General features: G+C 63.2%; 1 protein-coding gene across 1 annotated transcript in view; it reads right to left on the bottom strand.

Moving 5' to 3' along the window:
• The window catches only part of LMX1A (LIM homeobox transcription factor 1 alpha), a 100,590-nt gene that overhangs the window by 11,492 nt on the left and 63,347 nt on the right, over nucleotides 1-25,751 (bottom strand). Inside the window, exon 3 of the mRNA XM_028530938.2 lies at nucleotides 14,816-15,048. Coding sequence (XP_028386739.1) covers nucleotides 14,816-15,048 — 233 coding nt within the window. The remainder of the gene's footprint in view (nucleotides 1-14,815; nucleotides 15,049-25,751) is intronic.

Raw genomic sequence — 25,751 nt, 5'->3', positions numbered from 1 at the left:
TGACTCCCTGGAACCGCCTTCCCGAGGTTCTTCCAGCGTGGCCGAGGCGTGGCGGCTGTCTGGGGGCTCACACTTCGGGTGCGGGACGGAGCCCCTGGAAACGGCGCCAAGGTGCCCGGTGCCGTCAGCACCACGGCCAGAGCCCCAGAGCCCCGGTGGAGGCCAGAGGGACGTTGGAGGGAGTCCCCTGCAGGGACCGGAGAGAGAACGGGACGGCTGCTGGTTTCTGCTCTGGGAGCCTCCCTCCTGTGCGTCTCCAACAGCTGCCCTGCCGGGTCCCAGACAGACGGGTCTGGCCACAGGCTGCGACCGGGGAGCGGTGACAACGGGAATGACCTCCATGACTGGTCCTGGGAGTCAGCTGCCACGTTCATCAGAGCCCAGCTGCCCGTCCTTGCAAAGCATGTGACTGTTTTATGGGCCACCAAGAAACCAAGTGTGACCAGTTAAAGTCTCACGAGAGTTCGTTCAAGTCCAACCGGTGACAGTGTCTTAGACTACGCAGCACGGCGTCGGCTCGGCTGCGGGCACCCGAGGCCTCTTACCTATGATAAACCGGCTGCGGGGCTGGTCCTTCCAGAAAACGCCAAGGCACAGGGCCCTGGGGAGGGCACCCATCGGTGGGCGACAGAGATGGCCTTCCAGTCATATCCATCATAGTCACCACTGTCTCCCACGTCCCCAGTTCTCTCTCTGGCCATAGACATGACACCAGAGGGGCCACCCCCCGGGCCCCACAGGGGGCCGCCGACACTCCGTGTGCTTCCACCGGGAGCCACGCCGCGGCCTCGGACGAGGCACGGAGCCCCAGCTGCCCCCGCGATGAGGTGAGGGGGCTGGAGGGACGGTGGCTTCATGATCTCCAGTGCAAGGGGACAGTACCGGCCGCACCGCCGCCAGGCCACAACCACCACGTTGGCCAGCGGCTCCCAGTCCACAGAGGACTCTCTCTGGGTGTCCCAGTGACCCGTGGCCTTACCGGCTCTCAGTGGGCAGAGGCCACAGGTGTGCAGTCACTCACTGTCCCACCCATAGTGCCGCCGGTGCCCACACCGGACACTGTGGCCTGTGACCTCCTGAGAAGTGTCTGCAAAGGTGAACAGAAATCTCTGAGCTCCCGCTATGTTGCCGCCGTGTTTTTGTCTAACTTCACCTTGTTATCACAATGATACAATGTAGCAATCTACAGAGGGCAGGTGTGGAGGGGCTCGTGACATTCTGGAAAGAGGCGCTGCCCTGCCCTGGCCCCTGCCCACTGGGGGTGACTGAGTCCGGCCTCAGAGACCTCGGACCTGCCCCCCCGGGGAGGAGGCATTCCCGTTCCCCGCTCTGGCCTCAGAGGAAAGCCGGGGAGTGCGGGTCGCAGTCCCACCAGCCTGCTGAAGGGGAAGCCTCTCTCCGGAGGTCGCCCCCAGCCCTGCACACCCCCAGCATGGAGCCGGCCCTTGGCAGGCCGCTGCCCACTGCAGAGGAGGCACGGTGGAGGCCAGACCCGCTCTGCACTTTGTCCAGAGCGGGGGGCATCTGGCATCCTCGCCGCGTCTGCCCTGGGGGAGGGGCGGGCGTCTGCGGGGATGAGGGGTGCCTCCAGCTGCAGTTCGCTGCTGACCCAGCAAACAGGCACGGTGCGGAGTGAGCGGGCCGCCCCGGCTCCGTGAACCCGACCGAGGTCCTGGAGAAAGCGCCTGAGCCAAGGTCACCTTCCCTTTGGCACGTGCCCCTTCTCGGGGGCTGTGTCTGGCGTCCTCTGTCCCTCCTTCAAGAGCCCGAATTCCCTCTCGTCACAGCCCAGCTGCTGGGAAAGCCGCACCAGCTGCGGCTCCTCGTGTGACTGTCAGGCGGCCGAGAGCACAGCCCCCCCACCGTGGCCAAGGGCGCCGGCGGGCCGGGAGGACGCCCTTGAGCGCCGCCACTGCTCCAGCCCGCGCTGTCCTTGCCCGAGGGCACAGGCGCCCCGAGGACCAGCGCGTGGGGCACACGTGCGTGCAACCACACATTTCCTTCCTTGAGAACTTACTTTGCTCCGGGCACTGCGACCGGCACTCTGCGTGTCAGCCTGCACGGGCCTCACAGCCCCCCTTCCGCACGGCAGGAAAGGGGGGCCCCACGGCCCCCCACGACCCCCCATGGCCACCAGACGGAAGAACTGGGGGGTAAACCCAAGCACACAACCCCTCCATCTTCCTTTAAAAACATGTGCCGACTGAGTCACGACCGCCGACCTCCTCGGCTCCTCCCGTCCCTACAACCGTCAGACACTCGGGTGGACACAGCTCAGTGTCGATGTAGCCGCAGGTGATAAATGTGTCCCCGACACACTCGAGGGTGCCGGGGCCCGTCTGATGACCGACGTGGCGTCGTTTTTACCCTTCGGGGGCCCTGGCTGAGCCACCGGAGGCAGCTCACAGAATTCGGGCGCCAGTGCCGTCTGTGTGAATGGCACCGGAGGTGATGGGGACCGTGGGGACCTGCGGAAAGCCCGTGGGGTCATTCACACACCCGAGGGTCAGAGCCGAAAGAGGTGCTGAGCCTTCTCCGCCGCCTCCGTCCTCTCCTGTTCCCTCACGAAAGTGCGCGCCGGCAGAAGAATGCACTAGTCAGACTCCGAGCTGGACGGGACAGGGTGCGGGCCCCCAGGCCCCACAGGCCCCCGGGTCACTCGGGAATGAAGAAGAAACTTGGGAATCAGTGCGACACACTTCACTAATCAGTGTCTGCACCCCCACGTGCACTGGTGGGGCCGGAGGCACCCACAGCTGTCCCGGGACTGGCGTGGCGGCGGTGTCCGTGGACCGTGGTCGCTGGAAAGTGCGGGAGCCCACCCCTTACGCGTGAGGTCCCGTCGTCGTGACATGAATCTGACGTCCCCACCGTGCCCCCACCTCCGGCCCACCCTCCCTGCTCCTCCTCCGTTCGGAGGACAGACTTAGCACCCCAGCCGAGCGTGCCAACTCCGGGTCCGACTGCCCGTCCCCCTCAGCGCAGACCCCAGCGAGATGCACAGAGCCCTTCCCATCGACGCCAGTCCTGCCACGCCCCAGAACCGGGACCCAGTTTCCCCGGGGGACCCTCCCTCTGGGCCCACCCCCTCGCCCACTACAGCCCGGCCTCTGCGACTCCGCTCACGGGAAGCTGCGCCCTTTGCCCTAACAACACACTCGTGTGCCTCTGGCCTCCCTATCCAGACTCGGTGACCATGTCACATCCACTGTGAAGCACTTTCCAAACAGCCCCCCGTCCCTCTGCTCCCCCCAACGGGAATCACTGCCCAGCCGCCCCGTCTCCATGACCTTAGCGTGTGCATGACCACCGTACCCCCCCCCACACACACACATGCATGTTATATTTTGCTGGAATTGCCTTGTCACGGGCCTTTCCCATCCACCGGGGACCCCAGGTGCCTGGGACACACCAGTTGTCTCCCTGCGTCTCGGGGCCGCTGGCGTCTGCGCCAGCGTGGGACAGACACACAGGCCCTCCAAGTGTTTGCCGAGCTGGCCCCGATTTAATTTAGTGCCGCTCAGAGAGCGAGGGACAAACACCCGGCCGTGGACTTAGCGCGCCGCAGCCTCTGAAGTCCTCCCTTCCAAGGCCAAGTGAAGACTGGAGTAATTACTGGGGGTGGACCGCTCCTGAGAGCCGGGAAGCCATTTGCATTTGAATGATCCGGTGCGGATTTTCTGCTTGTTGATGTTTCTGGGATTTTTTTTTTTTCAGATAATGGCTTCCATTCTTTGGTTCTCTTCGGGGTGTGGAGAGCAGGCCAGAAAGTCAATCTGTCAATCACTCCTCCATCTGCAGCCAGGCCGCTTGCAACCGGCTCTGGGGGGAAAAGTGCCGCAGAGACGCCTGCTCCGGGCGCCGCGGTGCGGAGCGCAGTGCAAGGGCCTGCCGCGGCCACACTCCGCTTCCAGCGAGCTCCCAGGCGAGGCGGACGCGTGAGGCCGCTTTCCTGCGCTTTACACAGGCTCTCCGCTGCCGCCGTTCACTTACGCCCTGCGGACTCCCGCGCGTGGTAGGAGAGGAGCGGGCGGCTTTATCGGGAGCGGATTGTGTGTGCACCGCCCGGCCGGGAAGCGAAGCCCCGCCCGGACGCAGGTGCCCTGCACCCAGAAGAAAAGCTGGTTTGGAGGGCGCGTCTGTGCCTCTGTCCCCGTCCGAGCACGCGCAGAGGTGGGAACGTGGGGATGAGGAGGAGGATGAGCTCAGCGCACAGGCCATCCCCAGCACCTGCTTTCAAACACCCTCCTCCCCACGCCCAGCCCCGAGGCGGGGCTCCGCCAGAAGCCAGCAGGCGGATTTGTGTGGCATTACTTTAATTAACTCTGCAGCCGCGCAGGGGACGCGAGGTGGGCCCTAATCCCTCCGCTTGACGTCACTTGGGAACAGGACCGGCTAAAAAGAGGACCGGGGACAGGACGACCCCGTCGCGACCCGGGCCCTGCGCCCGGGGGAATTAAGGGAAGGAGAAATGTTAGTACACTTTTAATTGGAAACCAAGTCCTTCTTTCAGAGCGGCTTGTTTATTCAGGGCCGGCATTAGAACTCAGGGGAGGCTTTAATTGAAGGGCCGGCTTTGGAGATTATGGTGAACATATGGCCCCAACGCTGGGCTCTTTATCTGCATTTTCTCATAAAACTGCCGTCCGTGTGTGCTCTCTGCGCTCGTCCCTTCCATTTCTAAAGGCCTTTGAAGAGCGGGAAGAATGTGCGGAGGATGCGCGCTCTCTTCAAGTGCGCGCTTGGCATCCGCGCCTGGCGTGCCCCTCACCCACCGCCCGCGTGCCCTTGGCACCTACCGCCTCACACGCCCCGCCCCCACCGTGCACGTTCGCGGCACCTACTGTCTCGTGCGTCACCGCCCCGACCGTGCGCGCCGCCGCCCCCACCGTGCGCGTCCGCGGCACGCATCGTGCGCGCCCCTGGTACCTACCTCCTCGTGCGCCCCCCCCCCCCCACCGTGCGCGCCCCTGGCACCTAGTGCCTTGCGCGCCACCTCCCTGACCCTGCATGCCCCTGGCACCCAGTTGCACGCTGGACACCCACCACCTCGCACCTCCCACACGCCTCACACCCACTGCGGGGCACGCTTGACCCGGTGCAGAGGCTGCCCCGGGCCTCCATGGCACAGGGCGCCCCATCGGCTGCCCCCTGAGAGGGAAGGGAGTGCGAGAAAGAAAAGAAACGGGACTGGAGACTGCCTCGCTGGGGTGTGGTTGTGAGGCAAAGGCAGGAGGCAGTTGCCAAGGTAACTGGAGAGGAAGTCCCACCGCCACCTTCTGTTCCTTTAAGGGCGAGAGAGGGAGCTGCTTCGGGCTTGGTGGGGGCCACGGCTGGTACAGAGGGAAACAGAAACGCGGGTGTCTTCAGACGAGTTCACACTTCTCTCGTCAATCCATCAATCAATCAATCACTGTCTGTGTGTACGTTCTTGAAAGTCCAGCACCCACCACCCCTGCTGCTCTCCCCCACCCCCACCAGGGCCTCACACCTACAGCGGCCAAGGACGGCAGGAAGCACAGGTACATTTGAATCTCCGAGGACCGGTATTATTTCTATCACATGACTCACACAAAAGTGTTAGTCCTTGTTTACTGAAATTCAGAATGAACAGGGTTTTTGTTAGCTAAACCTCACCACCCCGCTCACTCTAAGAAAAAGGCGTTCCTTTATCTTACTTCCAGAGCCTTCCTGGTTCGGCACCAAAGCTGGGCTGCTGTGAAGAACATCGGGCCGTCGGGCGAGGGGCCCCATCTCTGTCCCGGGAGCCGCCCCTGCCGCCGGAGCGATGGCCGCCAGCCCTGGCTGCCCACGAGACCCACCCTGTCCGCCAGGCGCCTTCCTCGGGGGTCCCCAGTCTGTCTTGGAAGACAAAGCAGAGCAGGTTTAAAGGGCGTCTGCTTTGAAGAGCGGCCCTCACGGGGGCGTGTAATCTTGTTGGCCTCCTGTGTGGGTGCTGAGGACCTCCCTCCACGGGAACGTCGTCTCCGTGAGCACAGAGTTCTCACCCCAGCACCCGGGACACCCCTGCCGCACGGTGAGGGCTCAGAAATGTCCGCCCGTCAGCCCAGCCTCGTACACCTGTACGTGTCCCCACACCCTGAACCCAGCCCTCTCTCGGAGCAGCTGCGTGGCACAGCCCTGCGGAGGATGGAGGCTGGGCTGGCTCCCACTCTTCCCCACGGTGGCCCTGGGGCTCCTGAGAAGGCGGCCTGCAGGCTCACCTGGAACGCCAGCTTGGCCCACCGGCCCCGCTGACCTCTCGCATGGACACGCATCTCCAATCCCGCCCGGACTCACCATGAAAAAACAAGCGTGCCTCAGACTCCCCCCGTGGAAACCTGGGTTTGGGCCCCTAAGATTTAATTCAACAGTCTTAAATCACCCAGATTTCCACACACGTGTGCAGCACAGAACACCGAAGCACGCCGGGGACGCCGGCAGCCGGCCGCCCCCCAGCCCTCCTGACCTGGGCTGTGGGGTGGTCCTGGGCCCCTGATGCAGGGCCCAGGGCATTACGGGAGGGGATTCTTCGTCCTGCCTGGGGGCTGCCTCCAGCACCTCCAGAGCCACTGAGGAGCCTGTCTGTGGGAGGGGCGTGGCTGGAGCGTCTGAGCAGGAACCATGGCGTCCCCTCTGTGCCTCCTCCGTCACCTTCACCACGCGGGGGAGTCTCCCGTCACTGAGCCCAGGGGCTGGGAGGCCGAGGCCACAGGCTGGCTCTGCGTGGCCAGAGAGACCCCGCACTCCTCACACTCCCCGGCCCTGCCTCGGGGTGCCGCCACCACACCCGGACAGGACGCGCAGACCCGAGGGCACGTCTCCCGAGAGAGGGGGTCCGACAGATGGCGGGCGCTGCAGGCCGGCCTGCCGAGGGGACGCCCTGCTCGGCCCTGATTAGCCGCACCGCCGCAGGCACGCGTTTCATTAGCAGGGGCGGCGGGCGGCGTAGCTGGTTCTGCTGGCCCGGACAGAGAAGGTCGCCTGGCGCTTCCTGCCGCCGTCAGATACGCCACCGGAGGGACACGGACGTGTGCTGAGCAACGGCAAAAACAAAGCGAGGCCCCCAAACCAGGGGCGGCACGTGGCACACACTTTGGAAGCGCTCTGAAGGTACGTCCATGTGCACACACACACTCACACACACACACACTCACACACACGCCGTCCTCGGGCCCGCCAAAGCCTCACAGGAGGTGCCCCAGAGAAGCCTGGGACAGGGACGGTGATGGAGGAGGGACTGATGTCAGAGCAGAAGGTGCGTTGGTGCGGGACCTGCGAGGGGGTGAACACGGCTCAAACCACCTCGCTTCCACGCTGTGATGATCCGTGAGAGCAGACTTCGCTGGGCGCCCGAGGTGTGAAGCCCAGCTGAGTGCCGGGAACGCGGGCACCCCGCCGGGAGGGCATCTCACCAGGCACCCGGGACACAGTGGGAGGCCAACAGACGCAGCCCTCCGCCAGACCGCCCGAGTGCGGATTCCGGCTCTTGCCGTGACCGGCTGGAGGACCTGAAGCAAACGACTTGTTAGTCGGTGCCCGTCTCCCTGCCCTGTAGGCGGGGACTCATCCCGACACGGCCCTCACCCTCGGCTCCATGGGAAGGTCACATCTGTGCATACGTGTCAAGTGCTGCAGGTGACACGTGGTGCAGAGTCACGGCCCCAGAGCTGCTGACACTGTCCTGGCCACTCGAAACTCGCCACGGCCGACCGTCCACGTGACCGAGCTCCTTCCCGTACAGGGGTTGCGCGCAGGAGGCGTGAATGCCCACAGCCACCCTCCCCGCGCCACCGGCCTCCGGAGCCACAGCCGCATTTCCAGGGGCGGCTCATGTCAGTGTCACAACGTGTGACCCACATGGAAATCCAGTGACCGTCCCGAGAACGGAGGCAACGCCTGGTCTGAAGCCGCCCGCCGCCTGTCCCGTCCCGGCACCAAAGCCCAACTCCTCCCAGCGCCCAGGCTCCGGGAAGGCGGGTGTCGGGTGTCCTGCCTCTGTAATTGGCAGAATTAAGTTCTTACCCTGGCTTAGCCCTGACCCGCGTGTCCTGTGTCCCTGTTTCTCCCTCCGTCCCAGGGAGACAAAACAAAGACACCAGCAGATGGGGGTTCGGCGCGGGAGCGGAGAGCTCCGCCTCGGGCGGAGGGCAGCACGGAACTCCGGCCGCCGGCGCCTGGGCCAGGATGCGAGCAGGAGACCAAGGTCGGTTTTGGGAACGCCCTGGACGGCTCGGGCGGTTACAGCCGCCTCTCGCTGACAACCCAGAGACGCCGGATGGGTAGACCCGGGAAGCCCCGCCAGGCCCCTGTGCCAGTCGTGACGTAAACACGTGGGCCCCTCACGTCTCCGTGACAGCACCAAGGACTGGCAAAACACAACAGGCATTGGGTGTTGACTCTGCCCGGGAGCCTGCCCCAGGGCCCGGGGTGGGGGGCGGTGGGGTCTTCCGCGTCTTTGGTCTTTTTCCCGGCACCTGACGCGGTGAGGGACCTCGGGAAGACGGCAACACATCTGCTTATTGCTGGGAACTTGAGGCGTGTGTGCCGATTCCAGAACCCGGGGCCAGGTGTGGGGGACCCGCCCTGCGGGGCGGTAGGGTTCACAGTGGCCGTCTTCAGCGGTCAGTGGGCTGGGAAGTCCATGGGGGAAGGCGGGACTGGAAGAATAAATAGAGCAAAAACTATCGGCTCGGGCAGGAAGTGGAGAGCCCACCTAAGTGTTGAAACTTTCACGTCTCTCTCTCACACACACACACACACACACCTGTGTGTAGTAGGGAGTGATAAAAAATACCTGTTACTGCCTGCTGACTGGTGTGGCTCAGTGGACTGAGTGCCAGCCCTCGAACCAAAGGGTCACCGGTTGGATTCCTGGTCAGGGCACATGCCTGAGTTGCAGGCCAGGTCCCCAGGAGATCCACAGACCCTGCCCCCGGAGAACTGTGTTCCAGAACACGTTCTGCCCAGGAATGAGGAGACCCTCGGGCATCGGAAGAGCCCCAATCAAAACCACCCGAGCCCTTGTCTCCGCGTCTACGAGGGAAGGGTGGCTGAGTCCCGCCCGCCCTCCCCGCTCCTGCTTGACATTTCCGCAAAGAAGGGGCGGTAGGACCATTTCCACTGGGTCTCCTCTGCATGGACCTTCCGGGGGCAGCGCTAGCGCTGAGTGGGGACGGGAGGCCTCCCCGAGACACACAGGGGTGACCCCGCCCCTCTCCACTTCCCGGACCCCAGCCACCCACCCCCAGCGACAGGCCCGCTCTCTGTGCCACCCTGAGGTACCCTCGGGCTGGCCGTCCCTGGGCGTCTAAAAAAGAGGAGTAAAGAGGACGATGAGACGTGTGGGAAGTGCTGCATCTTTGGTGACGGGGCTCACGAGCCGGGAGTCCCCAGGAGGACATGCACCCCTCGCCCCGCAGGTAAAAGTCACACCTGCTGCCATCCGCAGGGGGATAGGCCCAGCCCCAGGTCCTCACATGTGACCTCTTCACAGTGTCACAGGAAGCCACAGGGCAAGCATGTCCCCCGCTTCTCACCGACCCCTCGGGATGCAGGGTCCTGGGGAGGGACGTCAGCTTCCCCAGGTCATGGCTTGCGAGTGGAGGGCAGAACCCCAACTCCGACCCGCCCACCCAGGGACACCCCCAGCCCTGGGCACCTCCCCCACACCTCCCGCGGACTTCCCGTTTTCCGTCCCACGTTTTAAAGACTCGTGACAGCGGACTGACAAGATAATCCCCTCAGACGGCAGGCATTTTCCGGGACGCGAGAGGCCGCGGCGGCCTCACTCTAGTCTGATTTATTGGAGAATGAGGAGAGTTCCGAGTAGGTTCAAGGAAATACGTCTGTAATGAATAAAAAAGAAAAAAACGCAGCCCCAAGGCTGTGGAAGGAAATGAAAACCGGAGTCTGAGCACCCGGGGCGAGCAGGCTGACTCGGGGGAGGGGGAGGGAGGGGTGTTGCACGGCGACAGTGACGGGAGAGGAGCCCCCGGACCCCCAGGAGAGCCCCCGGACATCCCCCAGCAGCCGTCCGCCTGCCCTAAGGAAGGTCGGGCGGGCAGAGGGCTGACCACCCTGGGGGCGGGGACCTTCCTTCCAGTCACAGGCGGAGACCCACGCTGTGCGCTGGGCCCGGTGCTGAGGAGCTCGGAGGCTGACGGGAGGAACAGCACGCGTGACCGGGCACCCACTGCGTGCCGGGCCCTGCACCAGCGCCAGGCGCACCCAGACCCTGGGGACGGAGCTGCCCCCGGGCACCCAGACCCCCTCCCCCGGGAACAGAGGCTGGGGTCACTGAGGTCACTACAGGGAAAGCCTCCTCTGCGGGAAACGCCCCTCCCGGCGGGGACGTCACTGCCCGCTTCCTCTGGGGAGGTCCTTCTGCCGCAGCAGAGCTCCCGGACAGCCCGCCCTGCTGGGTGGACGCCGGACTCTCAGGGGACACAGGACGGGGTGCCGGGCCAGCCACTCTCGGACTTGGGTCTCACCCAGGAGCAGCCGGCGCGCCACGAGGCTGAAACGGCTTGAGCCTCGGGGACGGTGACAGGAGAGGAATAAGTCCCGGGGGCCACCTAATGCTCGCTCCCCTCCTCAGGGAAGAGAGCCCCCCGGCGGCAGGTAAGCCCAGAACGAGCCTGCAGAGACAGGGCGATCCCAGGGTAGGACGCGCGAGAAGGAAAGGAAACCTAAAAGGCTCTGTCCGGGGGAGGGGCGAACGTGACCTTCTGTCTGGGCACGCCCGATGACGTCAGCACTGGAGGAGGGAGCAGACAGCTCAACACACACATAACCTGAAACAAGCACGCGGCCTGGGCCCCACCTCGGGGCCTGGCATGGATGAGGACACCGGCGGGGAGGCTCCTGATGTCCAGTGCGGCCAAAGACCCTTCCCTGACCACTGCGGGGCTGACGTCAGCGTTACAGTTTTTTTTTTAAGATTTTATTTATTTATTCTTAGAGAGGGAAGGGGGGGAGAGAGAGAGAGAGAGAGAAACATCAATGTGCAGTTGCTGGGGGCCATAGCCTGCAACCCAGGCATGGGCCCTGACTGGGAATCGAACCTGCGACACTTTGGTTTGCAGCCCGGGCTCCATCCACTGAGCTAAGCCAGCCAGGGCTCAGCGTTACAGTTTTCTCGGGACGAGAATCAGAATGCGTGTATAAATGCGTGACCGCGAGGGGGCAACGACATCGGGAGGGGCCGGACGGAGGGCACGGGGAGCTTCTCCCCCACTTCGAAACCTCCCTGTCGACGGAACACTTCATTTCGAAATAAAAAACGTTTCTGAAAATCGCTCCCCAGGGCATTCTCAGGTAACCTCTGATGTTTAAAGACAAATGCGCAGGTAAGAGGAGGTGATCGCTGAGAAACGCACCGTGGACCAGGCAGGAGCCACGGGGGCCCCCAAGCTCCGACCCCCACGGATGGGCCCAAAGGCTCTTGGAATCACGGACCCCACCGACGGATGACAGGCAGCAGAGGTCACGTGTGCTAGCTCAGGCCACACGTGGAAGATCTCAGTCCCCCCTGGGCGGTACATCCTAAGGAGGTTGTGGCAGCTTTTCAGACGGGGGAGGGGCAGCCTCTGCTGAGGGGTGGGGGGTGGGAAGGACGGGCGGGGAGAGGAGACACAGGGAGTGCGTGGATCTGATGGATCTGTCCCTGCTCTGAGGACTGCCACGTGTCGGGGAGGCTGACCGATTCTGTGCGTTCCTGAGAGCAGAACCAAGGCCAAGGTTGAGGTCGCCCACGGAGACAGACCACGGGGCCCGTGATCAACGCAGACCGGCCACACTCAGACGGGGAGGTCCGGAGCTGCCCGGGGCCGGAGACGACGCGGTGGGAGTCAGGAGTGGCTGACCTCCGCAGTGTGCGCCGGTGACAGGGGCCGTGAGTGTTGGGGGCTGGTCCCAGAGGCCCGGGGCGCCGAGGGACCCAACAAACGCAGAGACAGTGACCTGATTCCGGCTGCAGGGCCCATCCCCCGAGCCACTTCTCCACAGCCACTGGCACCGCAGGGAGCGGGACCCGAGGAGCCTCCGGCCACACCAGGAAAGAGACCCGGCCGCCGGGCACCTCCTGAGTTTGCTGTCCCGTCGGGCTGTGAACGTGTCACGTGCCCTGGGACGTGGGGAGGCCCTGACCCAGCCTGTCCTCCGCGGGCTGCGGTCACAACATGAGTGACCATCGGGTTCTCGTGCCACAAAGGCGGCCAGTCTGCACCCTCGTGGGACGGGGTTCTGATCTCCCTCGAGCCCAGGGCCGCCCCCTCACCCGTCCGTGGGTCCACCCCTCACCCGTCCGAGGGCCCGCCCCTGCGGGGGTGACTCCCACCAGCCCCGTCGTCTTATCTACACGAAGTTCCACACACACGAAGCTATTCGTCGTTTAACAAGCTGTTCCCCCTCCTCAAGACTCTCTCGAGCTTGTCGGTGACCCCCTAAAACGCGCCATTTAAAGGCGGCCAAACACTCGAATGTGCTCCAAACGACCCCCCAAAATAAGGGAGCTGCAGTCCCGAGCTAGGGACACTGTAGTTCTATTATTAATGCACCGTCCCCTTTGGTTCCTGCCGGCTTGAAGGTTGCCTGAGCCCCAGGTGACATTCCGCCCCGCAGCCCCCCTCCCAGCTGAGGACCGGGGCATCTGAACGCAGCGGCCGGGTTCCCTCCTGCTGTCGTGGGCAGGGTGTCAGCCCTTCGTGGGCTCTGAGTGTCCCCGCAGCCACCCTGCCAGGACTGTGCCGTCCACAAGCCAAAGTCACCTGCCTCCCGAGTCTGCATCCAAGGTGCTGACCCACACACGCCAGAGCGGACGTCCCCCCCCCCCCCTCCGTCCACTCCACAGGCATTCACGGAGCGCCCCCCACAGGTGAGGCGCCCCGGACACAGGCGAGAGGAGACACTGTTATTTGTGTTGGGACAGCGCCCGGAACCGCCTCTCTGACCCCTCACGACCAGGCGGCCTCTCTGACCACACGCAGGGCACATCCCTGGGTCCTTACCGGTCACGTGCTCTCTCCCTGCGCCAGGCTGAGCTGCGCTGAGGGAACAGGGGTATGAGCCGCTCCGGCCCTGTGTTCTTGCAGCCCGCCCGCGGGTTCTGGGTGAGGGGCTCTGGCCCACGGTGCAGTTTACAGGGCAGGATGGGCGAGGTTTGCGTCATGGACCGCCGGAGTGCTCCAGACAGCACCCCGATCCTGGGTGAGACCCTGATGCCACCTCCCTTGGAGCAAGAGTTAACTCCGAGTGCACGGGGACCTCGGGGACCTCATGGAGAACCGTCCTCCCCTCCCGCCTGGCCAGCAGCCGCTCCAACAGGCGGGCTCCAGCCTGGGAGGGGTCTGCTCCGGTCGCCAGGACGACTCTGTGACGCTCCCCAGGGGGGCCCGATCATCACTCTCCTTCACCTGTCTTCCTGTGGTGTGAGCCCTTGGTGACGCTGCCCCGTAACTGAATAAACGGATTCTGATTCTGCTTTCTGAAACGGGGGGGGCAGGGGGGGATAGGTCTGACCCCACCACGGGAAGGCGACACCTAGGTGCTCCTTGAGTCCGTACTTTTTCAGCCTAAATATCCATAATCCCATCGTCCGGTGTCCTTCAGAGACTTCCCCGCCCCCACACCATTCCTGTCACTCATGTCTCGACTCCGCCCCCGGTGTGCAGCCAGCCCCCCAACCTGGCTGCTGAATAAACATATGAATGGATGGGCCAGGAGGCTCTGGTTTGTCCTTTTCAGCCTCAGAAGGACATGCCCCGGGCTGAAAGGGGGCCTGTGGTCACCCCCCTGGTCTGGAAATCCTGCTTCTCTTAACTCCACATGGATCCAGCCTTTTCTTTTTGTCTTTGCCCCCGGGGGTGGGGGGCAGAGGAGGCCATACTCGGGTGCCCCCAGTGAGTTTGCAGCCAATGAAAACCCGCAACGGGGTCACTCCGGGGGTGAGCCCCACACACCTGTGCGGCGGGGGGACCAGACCCTGCTCGGCCTTTGTCTTCACAGGAGGGAGGAGGGTGTCCCCCTGGGTGTCTACCCACCACTGTGCTAGTCCCACAGCATCTGAGCTCTTGGGGCATTCGGAGGCTTTACAGTATTCGGGGGAGGTCCCAGTGGGGGTGCTCAGAGAGATGCCCACAGGGAAAGAGGGGGGCAGGGGCTGGCCTTCTTATGCCCAGTGGAACTCGGTTTAGGTGAGGAAGTGAGGCTGTGCCACCAGGGACAGGGCAGACAGACCTCACCCCCCTGTCACCCCTACCTCAGAGAGCATCCTGCACCCACACCGGCAGGACCCACCGGGGGCTTCCCCGTTCTGGACGTTACGTTCAAACTTTTCAGTTGCTTCAGCAGACATGGAAGGAGCAGAGGCTTGATGTGAGCTTGTAGGGCTGGGCGTGCCTTCTGAGCATGAGCCGCTTCCCTGGGGAAACAGCCCGCCCTGGGCCCTGGAGGGATGCCCGAGGGGCAGACGAGAGCTGGGGCCACAGCCTGGGGTGGACCCCAGCAGCCTGACAGGTGACAGGAGACCGTCAGCCTGTAGTAGAGTCACTCCTGCCAACCCAGAGGCTGTGAGTGTGTGAGGGTCGACGGTTGTGTGGCATGGAATTTGGGGTCATTTGTTACGCAGCACACCGCGGCTGTGCTGACTGATACAAGATCACTCCCGCCTTCCAAAGGAAGTTTCTGGAACGCACAGAGCTGCCGTCCATGGAGCCAGGCCGCCCTGGTGGCTGGCCCTCCGGAGATAAGGCCCTGGGGAGTGTCACCCCTGCACGGTCCCTGCCCCAGCACCCCCTCACGACGCAGCACTCACCCGAGTCGGAGGCCGCCGGGCTCACCAGGCTGAGCAGCTCCCGCTCCTTCTCGTAGTCCCCTCTGCAGAGCAGCTGGCCCTCCTTCAGCACGAACTCGTCCCCCTTCTGCAGCCGCCGCTCGCACACGCAGCAGCAGAAGCAGCCCAGGTGGTACACGCTCTTCTGGGCCCGCATCACGAACTCGTTCGGGGCGATGGCCTCGAAGCAGCCCCCGCACTTCACCGCAAACAGCCTGGGGGTGGGGACAGAGCGGGGAGGGTCTGTGACGGAGCCCGGGCTGCGGCCCAGGCCTTCCCTCGAGCTGGCAGCAGAGGGCACTTCAAGAACCCAGCCACAGGGCAGCCGGTGTGCTGTGGGCCCCGCCCTGCGAGGAGCTCCCGCCCTTGTCGCACAGGCCGGGGGCGTCTAGGAAAGGCCCTCCCGTGTCTCCTGGACCAGTGGCCTGTGTCACACCCTGTGGCACGAGCACAGAGACAGCATCCCCTAAACACACCTCTGGTCCACTCATTACGGCATCCAGGTCTCTGTGTCCCAACAAAGAATTGCTTTTTTCAGCCTCACCCGAGGACATGGGTACTGATTTGAGAGGGCGGGAGAGAGAGAGAGAGAGAGAGAGAGAGATGTCGACCCGTTGCCTCTTGTACTTGCTCTACCCGGGGAACGAACTCACAACCTTTGGGTGCAGGGGCCAATGCTCCAGGCCACTGAGCCACCCGGTCGCCTACGGGTGGCCAATCCCGTCTCGAAGCCCCGCCCACACGCTCAGGCGCTCGTTTCCTGTCTCTGCTCATCCGGTCCCACGTCCTTTCTCACTCACTCCTTCGCTGTTCGGGAGCGCCCCCACACAGGACACCACACACTCCGTGTGCTCACAGCACGGGGTCGTCACGCACAGACACACACACACACACACACACACACACTGAGGAGCTGTCCCGGGTCCCCTGTGACCGTGGGCACAGGACGGCCCCCAGCAGAGTCCCCAACGCCGCGGGGCCCCCCGATGGCGAGGGAGACGGCAGGCAGACAGTGTCCACGCAGAGATGTGCCCGCGGGAGGCGAAACAAATACAAGGGCAACACGCAATGTCCCGTGAGCACAGGGCAGGATGGCCCGTCTGCGAGGACAGCTGGCCGCTTGGACGCTGCGCAGGGTACGACCCCGAGTCTTCGCCTGTGTGGTGTGTTCACCTCAGAAGCTTCCTGGGACGACGGGGGTGTCAGGGGCGGGAGGGGAGTGGGGGTGAGGGGGTTCCCGAGGTGCTGCAACGTGCGGGTTGTCTCGGGAAGAGGGGGCGTCCCCAGGCCCTGGAGGGAAGAGAGACGCCTCCGAGCCCCCTCCCAGGACAGAGGCCAGCCTGCAGGGGAGCCCGCGCAGCCCGGGGCCACCACCCCACCCTGTCCTGGGTCCCCCGGGGGAGCTCCTGACACTCCTTCCCCCTTCCTCTCGCCTGCAGGGCGGGGGTGAGGTCAGTGGACATTCCCGGGGGCTGACAAGGTGTGTGACCGCCCCAAACACAGAGCCCAGGTCCCCGGCTGGACCCCCGCCCCTCGCCCCCGTGCCAGGCGCCGCAGTGCACGGGGCAGAGAACCCACCCACCGCTCCGTCACTGTTTGCCAACGAGAGCGAAGCAGTCAGTGCTCTTCCGGGAGCCAGGCGAAGGCCCACGTGCGATGCCCACGTGCCCGGGTTCCTGAGGACTCGATCACAACAGGAGACCTCACGGCCCCCAGGCACAGCCTAGTTTTAGTCACTTTCATTGGCCCTGCCTCCGTCTTCCGGCTCTCGTGGGCGGGACCGGGTTTGGTATGTATGCATGTATGTATGTGTTGCCCCAAAGTTGGTTCTCTGGGCATAAGAGGCCGCTGAGCTCTCTCTGCTCTAAAACCACCGTCTTCCTCAGCGGCACGAGGCCTGCTGACCCCTCCGGCTCGGACACCCGAGACTTCCTCCGTGAGGCGCTGAGCCGGACGGGACGGAGGGGCGAGAGGCAGGCTCCGGGGCTGCAGGGCAGGAGCACCCCTCAGACGAGCTCACCCTCCCCCCCAGGAGCCACCCGCCCGCACCAGGAGCCCTGGAGCACGGCCAGGGAGAAGAGGAAGGCCACCCGGTTCAGGGCCGGCCGGAGCACAGGAGCTGGGGCAGGAAGCCCTGGGCTCCCAGGCTGGTCCTCCCCCCGGGGCCCCACCCTGGGCCAGAGTGGCTTCAAGGACGGAGAGCCCGGAGGGACGAGGGTCCACTCCCCGGGTGTCCTCGCTCCCCCAGCGCCGGGTCCCCAGACCCCGTTTCAGCAGGACACAGCCTCGCCGTGTGACTCTCCAGACAGAGTCCCCGATGCATCGCCGCGAACACAGCACAGCGAGGGCCAGGGCGTCTGCACAAACACGCGTGCACAGCCCACGCCAGCCGAACCCCGCCCCCTCCCCGTGCAGCTATCCGCTCTTTGGAAACACGTCTCCACAGGGAATGTACTTGGCGAGTGAGGGGACGAGTGGTTTCCGGAGAAGCCTTCCTTCGGAGAAAGCCTTCTGCTCCGGAGCATCTTTGGAGCCCCCGGCTGGCCGGTGCCTCGGCCCGCTCCGCTTTGGTGCCTCGTGCTTTGCTCACAGGCTGGGGACCCAGCTCTGAGCGGCAGGGACAGGGTATCTCAGAGCGGAGCTGCAGGCTGGCACCCGAGGGCGTGCTAGGGCTCGAGGCTCAGGTGAGCGGGGGAGGGGCGAAGACCTGGGGGACCCCTGCTCCCCGCGAGCTGCAGGAATGCGGAGGACGCCGAGTGAGACACCGTGCGGGCACCTGGGTACTGCTGCCTGTGAGCGGCTGGGGCGCAGCCGCTCCCCCGTTCCGAGCAGCGGGGCCCCTGCCATCCCAGCGTGGCTGGGCCCGCGCGGCATCTCACTTCAGAGGAAGCGAGGCTTCCGGGAGACAGAAAAGGGGACTCGGCCTCCATCGAGTGCGCACGTGGTGCCAGGAGCACGGCGTTTCCACACCCACGGCCTCCCTGACGCCGTGGGGTGAGAGCAGGGGGACGAGTGTGTGACCTCGGAGAGAATCAAGCTCCGTTTCGGCCTTGTCTGGCACAGGACAGGGGGCTCGGAGGGCCTGCTCACAGGGTCCCCCCCCCCCCCACTTTCTCTCCCGCCCTGCCTGGCACAGTGTTCTCGGGAGAAATCGAAGGACCCGGCGGCTGAGACGGCTGCCCCAGCTCACGAGACGGTTTCCGGACTGGCCCTCGGCTCTGCAGGAGGTCCCAAGACTCTGCGGCCACATGGTCACTGGTCAGCACACTGGGAACAGGGACGGAGCTTCCTCGTGGGGCCCCGGGAAGGAGTAGGTTCACGGATGCGATAAGCCCCCCGAACACAGCGCTCAGCACACGGGGAACCCTCAGGAAAATGGTCCCCGGTGCAGTGGTGAGGCGGTGGTGCCGGTGGGGGCGGGGCAACCAGCGCTGAACATGACCTCCGGGAGGGACACCGGCGAGAAGACAGAAGACCGTGAGTGATGATGCCAGAGACCAGGAGAATCCAGATTAGCTGGAGGAGCCTGGAGAGGGAGGGACCCGGGGGGGCCGTCGAGGACCAAGGGCATGAACAGTGCCACAAGGTCAGAGGCCAGCTTTCCAGCCGCGCTGGCCATGGACTTGGGGACCAGCCCCGACAACCTCAGGGGGCGGGGTCCTGCCTGCGGCGCTGACCTCAGGCTCGGGTGGGTGTGCCCACCCACACGGGGTTCATCTGGGTTTACCCGACTCACAGCTCTGGCCCCCCCAACCCTGCCTGTCGACATCACGGCCAAGGGCGTGGCATTGCTGAGCCCTCGTTCCCTCGTCCGTGTTGACACACCGGACTGCTCCCCCCGCACGGACTCCCAGGCTGCCTGCCGTCTCCGCCGCCACCTGCCCCACCGTCCTGTCGCCTGGGCAACGCCGTGTCCTCCCCGTGTCTGCCCTCCGGGCGGACGACACGGCCTCCCGCACTCAGGAACACACACCGCCTCTCGCACGCCGGGCCGGGGCTCTGAGACCCGTGAGGGCCGAGCGGAACCACAAGGGGAGCCCCCTCCCTCACACCCCAGAAGGCTCCTGACCCCAGGGCAAGCCTGCAAACACGGAGATCTTCCTTAGCCCTGACCCAGAGCCCTGAAGACCTCCAGGGCGGCCTCTCAAAGCCTCCACGCGGCGTGGGAGGAGGAAAGACTAAACAAACACACACAAAACGCCAACGTGAGGCCGACTGGTCTCGTCCCATCCAACCACGAGGCCGGAGCCGCTGGCAGCGTCAGGCGGGAGGCGACTGCGGATCAGACGCCTCTGCACCCGCACCGACAGTCGCTTCCATCCGGGAATTTCTGAGCCCGTGGGTTTAGCAACCCGGCAGAGAGGGGGGCTTTGGGGAGCCCCTCAGCAAGGCCAGGCGGCGGGCCCCTGCGCCTCCACCCTCTCCACCAGGGGGCAGCGCGGCGGCACTCATCCGGGCCACGTCGACGTGGAGACGGGTCCCCCAGGCCCGAGACAGGCGCTGGCCACCAGCCAAGCCTGTCTGTCGGGGACTCAGCTGCCGGGAGCCCGGGAGACCACGTGACCCGACCGGAGGGGCATTCCTCAGCACTGGGAACCAGAAGCGTGGCTTGTGGCCTCAGAAGCAGTGACATGCGCCACCTTGTCAGCTGGCTCCAGGTCCCTGTCCTTGAGGCTGAGCCAGCAGCACCACAATGGGCACCGGAGCCCGTGGGCCCGGGGCGGTGGGAAAGTCTGTGGGGACAATAGACGGGGCAGGGGCTTCTGCAGCCGGCCGTCGCGGGGCTCTGCGGCGGGGAGAAAGCGGGGAACAATAGGTGTCTGGCAGGGCGGGGCCGCAGCTCCGTGTCCCTGGGGCTCCTGGGGGGGGCGGGGGCGGGGGGGCGGGGTGGCGAGGAGGGCCGCACAAAGGGACCAGGACTGTGAAGTGGGGTGTGGGCGTAGCCCGGAGGCGCCTCGCCAAGATGCGCAGGACAAGTCACTTGGCTCCTCGCCCCTCGCCAACGCCGCTGGCCACGGGGAGGGGCTTTCGATGCGGCACCGGTCCAGGGTCAGGCAGAGCAGGGCCAGCACCGTCTTCGAGTCTGACGGGACCCGGGTTCGAGTCTCGGTTCCACCTCTGAGAGCGCAGGCCAGCCGGACCGCCCGGAGGCCTCCACTTCTCTATCTATGAGGTCGTGACCCCCAGACGAGACGTCGTGGAGACGGCACAAGGCGACACGTGGGAAGTAGCCGGCACATTCTCGCAGCGACCGATCGATTGAACACGCCTGCCCACGCAGACACCGGTGTGAGGTCACTGACCGCAGGCCAGAGCCCAGGCGGACCTTCACGCGCATCTCCGGCTCCGACCCTCCTGGTTGTGACAAATTCAGTCCAGTCCCAACGAGCCTTCCCTGGGTCGCTGCAGGAAAGGCCGACGGGACAGCAGGAAATGACAGACACTTGACAGACAGGAAACAGAAGGTGCGCGTCACTCAGGCAACCGTGGCTCTGCTCTCCCCCAGCCCAAGGTCAATGTTGACACAGCCAATGAGTGTTAACCGACACCCAGGTCACCGCCTACCACCCAGCGCGTCGGCCGTGGGCTCCAGCCGGGCGGAGCCAGCAGCTGCTGTTTGGTCAGCACCGACTGTATCGGGCAAACATCCGGACGGACCCCTGCCCCGAACCCCCGCAGGGCGCAGGTGTCGGCTGCTCCTAGGCTGCGGGCCGGCCCCAAGGCGTCTGTCTCCCCGTCCTGCTCCCTGACCTGTCAGACCCCCCAAAGGGTCAGGCGGCCTCTCCCTGCACTTTATACCTGGAAAGAAACCGACGCCCATGAAGGAGCAGGGACCCGGCCCAGCCCACAGAGAATGCCAAGGCCGCTGGGAGGTTGTGGCTCAGTCTGAGGTCAAAAGAAGAACAGGTGACATGTGGCCCAGTGGAGGATGGAAACATGTCCCTGGTGTCTGTGCGGCAGGCACCCTGAACATCTGAGCGAGTGGGCAGGGTGGGAGACAGCGCGTCTCTCTGGCTCTCTGTGTCCTCGCCCCCTCCTCTTTTTGGCCCGAACTGGGAGAGCTGTCTCGGAGGCGGGCTGCAGAGCGAGAGGCCGTGGTGAAAGCAGGGATCACCGAGACCCCAGCCAAGGTGGCACGGCGTCGATTACAGCCTCCCCGTGTTGTCACGCAGACAAGCAAACACGGCCAGAAACATAAAGCAGGCCCACGGAAAAGATATGTTTCCCTTTTAGGGAGTTAAAGGTTTGGTTTCCTTTGAAAATGTCAGTTCTCCTTTCCCTTCATCCTCATTAGCCTCCTGGGACGCTCTTAAACATACCCAGCACACAGCGGAGCTGGGGAGGAGGTATTTTTAGCTGATATTCTGGGCACAGATTCCTATTGTTCCGCGATTTTTGGCTTGGCTGGATGGCACGCGGCCAAGACAATGTATACACTGACAAAGAATGTGCGTTTCCTGGCTGTGTGTGTGTGCGTGTGTGTGTGCGTGTGCGTGTGTGTGTGTGTGTGCGTGTGCGTGTGTGTGTGTGTGTGTGTGTGAGTGATCGGAGGAGGACGGGGCATTATGAATGATGCCTCGATGGGAAGATTCTCAGCGCTCAGCAGGGGGCGACACCGAGCTCTCCACGAATCCCGTTTGCCTTTGTCACCAACGCTTTTCATTGCCACCATTGTACTCCGCCTTCGGGGACCGGGGCAGGGAGGGGGAAGCCACGCTGTCACAACCCGAGAGCTCCTCGCAGAGCCAGCTGACACCGGCAGCACGGCAGGAGGAAGCAGATGTGTTCTGAAGACCACTGACCACGTGCCGGGTCAGCTGGGCCGCCGGCAGCGAGCACGGGGCCGCGCTCAAAACCCCGGGGGGTCGCTGATGTTCCCCCTTCTCCCCGCGTGCAGCAGCGGGCAGCGCAGGTGAATAATCGTAACAAACAACACAGTCGTCAGTAAGCAAATGATAATGCAAGCATAAACTCTGGCCCCGGCTCGGCTGGACGGAGTGTCAGCCCGCGCCCCGAAAGTTCGCAGGTTCGATCCCCAGTCGGGGCGCAGACGGGAGGCAGATGCCCACGTTTCTCTCTCCCTCCCTCTCTCTCCTGCCTGCTCTCTCTGCAGAGTCAGTGAATCCTATCTTCGGGTGAGGATTAAAGTCAAACAGGGATGACCTCTGTGTTTCGCACAGTCACAACCGTAAAGAGCTTTTGTGAGCTCCTGTATACACACAACGCCAGTTTGTGGGGTCCCCCAGTCGTCCGGGGTGACGAGAAAAGGAAAACGTGGACTGGGCATCCGAGTGAGGATCCCCCGCCCTGGGTGGCGGGACAGCCGCAGGGAGTGGCCGTGTGGGGCTCGCCCTTCCCCTGGGCAGGGGGGACAGCCTCCCGCGTGGTCTGACCTCCCAGAATGCCTTCAGTGCAGCGATCTCAAGCCTGTGTGGTCTTGTGAAGCATCTCGGCTCTGAAGTGGGGGGTGGGCAGTGGGCAGTGGCGGGGGCAGGTTCTGTTTTCTGAATCCACCAGCCTCGTCACACAGGGCAAAACTGGTATGCCAGCAGGGAGTGGCCCTCTGCCCATTTCCCAAATCCAGCAAAAAAAAAAAAGCCAGGTGTCCTGCCCCACCCACGCAGCCTCTTTCCCACGAGACCGCGTCCCCTGCCTTCACAGCCAGGCTCCGGGCTCCCGAAGGCCCCCCCAAGCTTTCAGTGGGGTCTGACCAGACGAAGCAAGCCAGTGCTTAGCTCTTGTCCTCCTTGTTTTTACTCTTCATTTTTTAACCCTTTTTAAAAAGATTTATTTATTTATTTTTTAGAGAGGGAAGGGAAGGAGAAAGAGAGAGAGAGGGAGAGAGAGAGAGAAACATCAGTGTGCGGTTGCTGGGGGCCATAACCTGCAACCCAGACATGTGCCCTGGCTGGGAATTGAACCTGCGATGCTTTGGTTTGCAGCCCGCACTGAATCCACTGAGTTACACTAGCCAGGGCAATTTTTTTAACCCTTTTCCCCCTCAGCGCTCTCCCCACCCATTATGCACTAGAAGACACCAGGCCCATTAGCATGGCTACTCTAAGAAGAAATCTGGCGAGGAGGTGGAGAAATTGGAACCCACGTGCACTACTGGCTGCAGCGGCACCGCTGATACAGAAAACTGTACCACACGACCTCAGAGAAATGAAAACCGGGACCGCCCACGTGATGCAGCAGCCCTACGCCCCCGTAAGTACCCGAAATAACTGTCAGCGGGGACTCAGAGAGAGGCTGGCACACCCACGGTCAGAGCAGCACCACTCACAACAGCCAACAGGTGAAGGCCACCGGGGACGGATGGACCAGACGGGGTGCGTACCGTTGGCACGCGCTGTGACGGAATATCATCCAGCCCCACAAAGGAGGGAAATTCTGACACGTGCTAAACATACCGGGGACGTTATGTTCAGTGAGTTAAAGCAGTCACACCAGGACAAATGCTGTGTGATCCCACTTCTAGGAGATCATTAGAGTGGTGAAGTTCATAGAGGCAGAAACTAGGGCGCCAGGGGCTGGGGGAGGTGGGAATGGGGAGCTATTGTTCACTAGGGGTGGAGTTTCCGTTTTGCAAGATGAAACATGTTCTGGAGGTGGATGGGTCACAGCACAAACGGAATGCCACTGAACGTCACACTTAACAATGGTTGAGGAGGTCAATTTTATGTTATGTACATGTTACCACAATTTTTAAAAATTAAAAAACCAATAAGATTTTTTAACTGGAAGATACAATGAGCTTTCATATTCTACCTCCTGTAACTAAAATCTCAGTGAGTATATTCCTACTTTAAAAAACCTCCCCTGTCCAGACTCCCTTGCAGCTAGGAGTGACCGAATAAGGTAATATGGGGCACTGGGGTGGGAGGGGGATGTCTTTGAAAAGCTATTGTTCTCTTTATGAAATGAGGCAGGCTCCGCTGGCACACACATTCCACTCTTCATCTTTTCCTTTATCTCTGTGGCTGGAATTAAAATGTGACACCTGGAGACAAAGCAGCCACCTTGGCACTAAGAGAATAAAAGCCACCTGTTAAGGATGCGGAGCCGGAGGAGAGGAGCCCGGGTCCTTGAAAACCTCCCTGAGCAGTTGCACCCTCCCTGGACTTCCTACTTCTTGACCCTTTCAGCGGGACAATAAAGCTTCTGTTGATTAACCCCCTGTGGTCAGGTTGGAGCGACGTGAAGCCCAATGTCACAGGAAGGACGTTCAAGGTCTGGCGTGTCCTGAACTCCTCTCAGGGCGCCTCCCCCACATGGGCACCAGCCCCCCTCACCTCACACTCACTCCGAAGCCACATCCCATGTATTCGTTAAAATCTTCACATACAGATTTTTCTTATTTTTCCCATATAGGGAAAAAAACCATCCTCCTCCTGATCCTACCTCCTCACTGATGTGATAGCCTGTGTAGAGAAATTCAGAAATAAATTATTTCTGTTTTCTATCTCCAGTCCCTCTGCTTCTGTTCCCTTAAGGCGAATCCCATCAGGCACCTGTCTTACTCTTTGTAACAAGATTGTCTGTGACTGTCGATAGTGACACCCATGTCACTCCGTCATCATCACGCCGACCCCCCCTGGTGGACCCAGTGCTGTGGCCACTTGGCTCCCAGGACCCTCACGCTCCCACCTCACTCGTCACTCCTCCTGGTCCCCTGCTGGTCCCCCCAACTCCCCAGGCCTGAAATGTCTCTTCCCCTTCTCCGTCTGATACTCACCACCCTCGGTGAGTTTATCCAGGTTCATGGCTTTAAATCACTTTCACTGACTTAGAAATGTCCGTCTCCACCCTGGATGTCTCTCCAGAACCCACCCACCTACTCAGTATCGCCACTTGGATTTCTAATCAAAATCTCCAACGCAACTAAACCAAAACGGGCTTCCTGGTCTCCTCCCACCCCCCTAACCCTGACCCTGACCCAGATCTGCTCCAGCCAACCAGCTGCCATTTCTCTGCTGACAGACGGCAGCCACCCCCTCCTGTCCCTCAGGACAAACGTCTCAGAACCATCCCCAGCTCCGGTCTCCGCACACTCCCTGTGCAAACTGTCAATGGGCCATGTCTGCTCCATCTCCCTGCGGTGACCAGAACCTGCCACTCGCCGCCTCCATCCACTCCCACCACCTCTTCCCTGGCTCCCCGACAGCTTCCTGATGGGCCGCCCGCCCCTTCCGCCTCCTGCATGCTCGTTTTCAACACTGAGGCCAGGGTGACCCCACCAAGAACTAAATGAAATCACGGCACGCATCGGTCACCCATTTTACAGATGAGAAAAGCAGAGGCACGTGGAGGTTGAAGTCACTTGTTCGGCTTTACGCGGCCAGTCATCGGAGATGCCGAGGGTCAAACAGAGCCTGTTAAGGCCCAAACCCACTGAGGCTCTGCTACATCGCCGCCCGCCGTACGCAGCTCGGAGACCCGCCCTGAACAAACCACAGGTTCTACGCGACCACCGGGCAACAGCTTCACCGTTGCCAACGGAAGCTCTTGACAGGGCGGAACGGGGCGAAAGAGGTTATCCGTTACCCTGCAACGTTTCACCAGAAAGGAAAGGCCAGAGGTTGCCCCCCCACACACACACTTCTGGAGTGACAGCCCGACCCTTGAGCCCAAGGGCCAAAAGGCGGGCCCTCACCCAGGGGAGCACCAGCCCTGGAACCCCGGAGGGGGCAAGCATGCGGGGACCGGGGGGAGGGGAACGGGGACGGGGAGCCCGGCAGGGATGGCGGCCGGCCGCGAGCAGCGCCAGCCAGCGGGCCCCCGCCCCCGACCGCAGCGTTCACGTGCGAGTCTGGGATGCAATTTTCCTCTTGGACGCCGTTCAGGGGCCCCCGCTTCCCACATCCAGCTCCGTCCGGGGGATTAGGGCGCAGGGGCGGGCGGGAGGGGCTGCGGA

Source organism: Phyllostomus discolor, chromosome 14 (genome assembly GCF_004126475.2).
Source record: "Phyllostomus discolor isolate MPI-MPIP mPhyDis1 chromosome 14, mPhyDis1.pri.v3, whole genome shotgun sequence".
Taxonomy (NCBI): Eukaryota; Metazoa; Chordata; class Mammalia; order Chiroptera; family Phyllostomidae; genus Phyllostomus; species Phyllostomus discolor.
The sequence above is the reverse complement of the archived record's forward strand: the minus strand, read 5'-3'. Positions and strand labels throughout refer to the sequence as shown.